This window comes from Heterodontus francisci, chromosome 45 (assembly GCF_036365525.1).
Source record: "Heterodontus francisci isolate sHetFra1 chromosome 45, sHetFra1.hap1, whole genome shotgun sequence".
Taxonomy (NCBI): Eukaryota; Metazoa; Chordata; class Chondrichthyes; order Heterodontiformes; family Heterodontidae; genus Heterodontus; species Heterodontus francisci.
This window is the reverse complement of record NC_090415.1, coordinates 13,368,215-13,373,726: the sequence shown is the minus strand read 5'-3', so window position 1 is coordinate 13,373,726 and position 5,512 is coordinate 13,368,215. Positions and strand designations below refer to the sequence as shown.

At 46.1% G+C, this 5,512-nt stretch overlaps 1 protein-coding gene across 1 annotated transcript; it reads right to left on the bottom strand.

Annotated features, from left to right (window-relative positions):
- Positions 1–4,778: 4,778 nt before the first annotated feature.
- On the bottom strand, positions 4,779–5,219 carry LOC137356209 (histone H4). Its single transcript, XM_068022060.1, has one exon. The coding sequence runs from the start codon at positions 5,217–5,219 to the stop codon at positions 4,908–4,910; it is 312 nt and encodes a 103-aa protein (XP_067878161.1). The 3' UTR covers positions 4,779–4,907.
- Between the last annotated feature and the right edge of the window lie 293 nt (positions 5,220–5,512).

Here is a 5,512-nt window from a genome sequence, read left to right as displayed (position 1 = left end):
TATTTACATTACATTCTGTTTTTATTTCAGATTTACAGCATCCACAGTATTTTGTTTTTGATCAACATAAACTAAAAGTTTCAGATTAAAATGCTTGCAAAGCATTTGATTAATCAGAAGGCTATTGTGTGTAGTTGCTCCATAAATGAAGCCTGAGGGGCCTGTTTCCAGAAACAATCTTGTTATAGTGGTGAGCAAAGCTGCTTTCCAAGCAGTTGAGTTAGTTTTGATTCCTGGCCATCACAATGACCATCTTTATTGCCCTGTTGAATGTCAGGCTTTAATTCTGCAACTTGAATTAAACTATCTAAAAATGTCAGAGCAATTGATAAAATTCTCATCATCCATGCAGTTCTCACATAAAATGGACCTGTGGTTTCTTTTTATGGCTACTATATATTGAAAAAGCCTTTAAAATAATCATGTTACAGTCTCAAACAAATAGTAAACAGACAGATATTTCCAGCACAGAAGGAAGCCATTGGGCCCATCGACTCCATGCCAGCTCTCCATAGATGAATCCAGTCACACTCATTTCCCCACACGATCCTTGTAGCTCTGCAAGTTTATTTCCTTCAGATGCCATCCCAATATCCTCTTGACGTCATTAACTGCCTCAGCTTCTTCCACCCTTGTGGTCAGTGAGTTCCAGGTCATTACCATTCAGTACATAAAAAGTTCTTTCTCGTATTCCATCGTGGCAGATGGAGTTTAATCCAGACAAATGTGAGGTAATGCATTTTGGAAGATCTAATACTGGTGGGAATTATCCAGTAAGTGGCAGAATCCTTAGGAGTATTGACAGGCAGAGAGATCTGGGCATACAGGTCCACAGGTCACTGAAAGTGGCAACGCAGGTGGATAAGGTAGTCAAGAAGACATATAGCATGCTTGCCTTCATCATTCGGGGCATAGAGTATAAATATTGGCAAGTCACGCTGCAGCTGTACAGAACTTTAGTTAGGCCACACGTGCAATTCTGGTCGCCACACTCCCAGTAGGACGTGGAGGCTTTGGAGTGGGTACAGAAGAGGTTTACCAGGATGTTGCCTGGTCTGGAGGACATTAGCTATGAGGAGAGGTTGGATAAACTCGGATTGTTTTCACTGGAACGACGGAGGTAGAGGGGAGACATGATTGAGGTTTACAAAGTTATGAGTGGCATGGACAGAGTGGATAGTCAGAAGATTTTTCCCCAGGGTGGAAGAGTCAATTTCCTGGGGACATAGGTTTAAGGTGAGAGGGGCAAAGTTTAGAAGGGATGTGCGAGGCAAGATCCTTACACAGAGGGTGGTGAGTGCCTGGAACTTGTTGCCGGGGGAGGTGGTGGAAGCAGGTACCATAGAGACGTTTAAGAGGCAACTTGACAAATACATGAATAGAAACAAAAACAAGAAATGCTGGATTCACTCAGCAGGTCTGGCAGCATCTGTGGAAAGAGAAGCAGAGTTAACGTTTCGGGTCAGTGACCCTTCTTCGGAGTTCCGAAGGTCAGGGATGTCGGCAGATAGGTATTTTGGCACATAACACAGAATATCTCTACTTCTCTTTTGTCCTCCACGAAAAGGGATCAATCTGTAATCAGTGATGTAGAATTATTATGAAAATTGACCTGAAAAGTGTCCGGTTGCAGGATACTGTGAATGAGGCTTTCAGCCGCTGGTTACAGACAGTATCATAAAAAGAAAAGAATAAAGCAGAATACATGGCGGATTACAAAAGCGAATCTGGAACAATCAGGGACACGTTTTCTGTAAAACAATATGACCTATAAATGTAATATTCAACATTGAAGCCGCTCCTTGTTTTACAAATATATTGGTGGGCTTTTCAAATATGAAAAATCGTTGGGAGGCTGACAAATTCACGCTCTTATTTTTCGCTCTCAATTCTTGTGATTGGTGAATTGAGCAGCTCTCTGATTGGTTACATGTACAGTACAATGACACCGAGTGCTGACAGACCAATCAGCAGTGTCCCCAACACCATTCCTCCAGAAGGTACAAGGAGGAGGAATGTGGGCGGATCTCAGCATTCTTCGTGAAAGTGTTTGTGAGATTGTGGCAATGTCTGGAAGAGGGAAGACCGGTGGTAAATCTCGGGCCAAACCCAAGTCTCGCTCCTCCCGGGCTGGATTGCAGTTCCCGGTGGGCCGTGTTCACCGTGGATTTTGGCATTTAGTTGCTCATCAGATGAAATGAATTCTGATTCCCTCACACCCTATTGGAAAGGCACTTTTACCATTCTACCCCTTATGTACCACAAACATTTGTTCAGTCCTAAAACGATCGCCGGCCTCATAAAATGCGCTGTGCACATTGGTATCGCTACTCTAGATCTGACAACTAAGATCATCCAGCTGCCGGATGCAGACAAAAGTATTTGTGTCTCCCGTTTATGTGCTGGAATGAACAAGAGATCACAACTCTTTCTGTTGTCGATTTGGTGGCTCTTAAAAGAGCCGTTGTGGTATTTGATGCCGAACTCAGTTCCGGGCAGGGTCAGTTTAGGCTCGCTCCCCGCGGATGCGGCGTGCCAGCTGGATGTCTTTGGGCATGATGGTGACTCGCTTGGCGTGGATGGCGCACAGGTTGGTGTCCTCAAAGAGCCCCACCAGGTAAGCCTCGCTGGCCTCCTGCAGGGCCATGACGGCAGAGCTCTGGAAGCGCAGGTCTGTCTTGAAGTCCTGTGCGATCTCCCGCACCAGGCGCTGGAAGGGCAGTTTGCGGATGAGCAGCTCGGTGGATTTCTGGTAGCGGCGGATCTCCCTCAGAGCCACAGTGCCGGGTCTGTAACGGTGAGGCTTCTTCACTCCGCCCGTGGCTGGAGCGCTCTTGCGGGCCGCTTTGGTAGCCAGCTGCTTGCGGGGAGCTTTCCCTCCGGTCGATTTGCGCGCTGTCTGCTTGGTTCTGGCCATTATCTTGGAACAAATTCGCTGTTAATGCGGAGACTGCTCAGGGACTGCCTATTTAAGACAGTTGAGGGACCGCCCTAGTGTTGTGATTGGATGCAGCCCCGTCCTTCATTTCAGTTTGAAACTCGCTTTGGGAAGTGAATGGGCGTCGGGAATTGCTGCTCCCTGATTGGTTGAACTGCAACTGAAATTTCATCAATTTGAAAAAGCCCGCCAATTCCAAATTAGCAAACTACTCAAAGATTAAATAAAACCTAATTCGGCGGGAACAATTATAAAATCTCACTGCTTGGAGCGTCATTTTTTCCCGCTCCAGATCCCCTTCTATCTTCCCACACGGTTTGAATTGGGGTTCATTCCTTGTCCGGTCTCAGGCGGGAATAAAGGTCCGGTCATTGCTTACTCGAACGGGAATAAATCCATCATCTTCACCAGCAGTTCAGGTCGTCAATGGACATTGTCAAATGCAACCGTTTAATTCATGACGCGATAACTAAACATAGAGTCATGGAGTTACACAGCACAGAAACAGGCCCTTCGGCCCACCGAGTCTGTGCCGACCAACAACCACCCATTTATACCAATCCTACATTAATCCCATATTCCCTACGGCATCCCCACCATTCTCCTACCATCTACCTACACTGGGGGCAATTTACCTATAAACCTGCAGGTATTTCTTCAAGCATCTAACTATTCTAATCCCATTTTCCAGCACTTGGCCCGTATTCTTGTATGCTCTGGCGTTTCAAGTGCTCATCTAAATACCGCTTAAATGTTGTGAGGGTTCCTGCCTCTACCACCTATTCAGGCAGTGTGTTCCAGATTCCAACCTCCTGCCCCTTACCTACTTATTGATACCTTCGCTAAGGGAAAACAAAAAGTTTATTCCTGTCTAACCTATCAATGACCTTCATAATTTTGGATCCCTCAATCATGTCCCCCCTCAGCCTTCTCTTTTCTGAAAATCATTGAAAGTTTATGGCACAGAAAGAAGCCACTTGGACCATCGTGTCTGTGCCAGCCGGAAAGCTCTCCACCCATTCTAATCCCACCTGCCAGCATTTGGTCTGTAATCCTGTAGAATATGCACTTGAGGTGCATATCCAGACTTCTTTTCAATGATTTGAAGGTTTCTGCCTCAACTACCCTTTCAGGCATTGAGTTCCAGACCCCCACCATCCTGTAGATGAGAGGGGGAAAAAAACCTTGTCCTCATCTTCCCTCTAATCATTCTACCAAACGCTTTAAGTCTTTGACCCCTAGTCAGTGACCTCTGTATTAAGGTAAATTGGCCCATCACCTACACTCTATCCAGGCCTCTCAAAATGTTATCCAATTCAATCAGATCTCTCCTCAGCATTCTCTGTGCCACAGAGAACAACCACGGACCATTCAATCTTTCCTCATAGCTGCATTTTTTCCAGTCCCGGCAACATCCGGTTGAACTGCAACTGAAATTGAATCAATTTCAAAAAGCCCGCCATTTTCAAATTATAAACGATGCAAAGATGAAAGAAAACCTAATTTGGCGGGAACGATTATAAAATCTCATTGCTTTTAGCGTCATTTTTTTCCGCCCTAGATCCCCCTCTGTGTCTTCCAACACGGTTTGAATAGGGATTCATTCCCTGTTCGGTCTCTGGCGGGAATAAAGCTCCGGCCATTTCTTACTCTAACGGGAGTAAATCCTTTTCTACATCTTTACCGGCAGTTCAGGTCGGCAATGGACATTATCAAATGCAACCTTTTAATTCATGACGCGGTTATTAAACATGGAACAGAAGAAGACAGTGAAAAAATATGCGAGACGTAAAGTGACTATAAGAGAATGCAATACTGATCTGATAAAGTCCACATAACATTGGATGAGCTACAACAATTTCACATCCCAAGACATCCCCGCTGCAGTTTCAAGGTCACTTATCTCTATATGAGGTTTTGGGTGGCTCTTATAAGAGCCTTTTGTTTTTGGTAGACAAGGTGGATTTGTTTAGCCGCCGAATCCATAGAGAGTGCGGCCCTGGCGTTTCAGAGCGTACACCACATCCATGGCGGTGACCGTCTTGCGCTTAGCGTGCTCAGTGTAGGTGACCGCATCTCTGATCACATTCTCCAGGAAAACCTTCAGCACCCCGCGGGTCTCCTCGTAGATCAAACCCGAGATGCGCTTCACTCCGCCACGGCGAGCCAGCCGGCGAATTGCTGGCTTGGTGATGCCCTGGATGTTATCACGAAGCACTTTGCGGTGCCGCTTTGCTCCGCCTTTGCCCAGTCCTTTGCCTCCTTTACCTCTTCCTGTCATGACGCTTCTTCAGACAAATCGTTGCTGAATGAGAAACGAGCAGTTTCTGCTGCCTTTTTATACAGCCTGCCCCGACCTGACTGAGAAAGAGACAGAGAGCCAGAGGCGGGTCTGGAGGAAACTGAGTGACAGACAGAGCAGAGAAATGTCTTTGATCCTCTCGCTCCGCCTCCCACTTGCTCGAACCGCCAATTCAAAAAAACAATTCTCGACATTAGAGCTCAGCATAAAACCTGGAGATTCGGCCTTTATCGCCAATGATAACAAAAACCGGCGGTCTAAATACGGATCTG

Bases quoted from the DNA above. Each gene is read 5' to 3' on its own strand.
- LOC137356209 (XM_068022060.1), bottom strand. From the start codon at position 5,219: ATGACAGGAAGAGGTAAAGGAGGCAAAGGACTGGGCAAAGGCGGAGCA.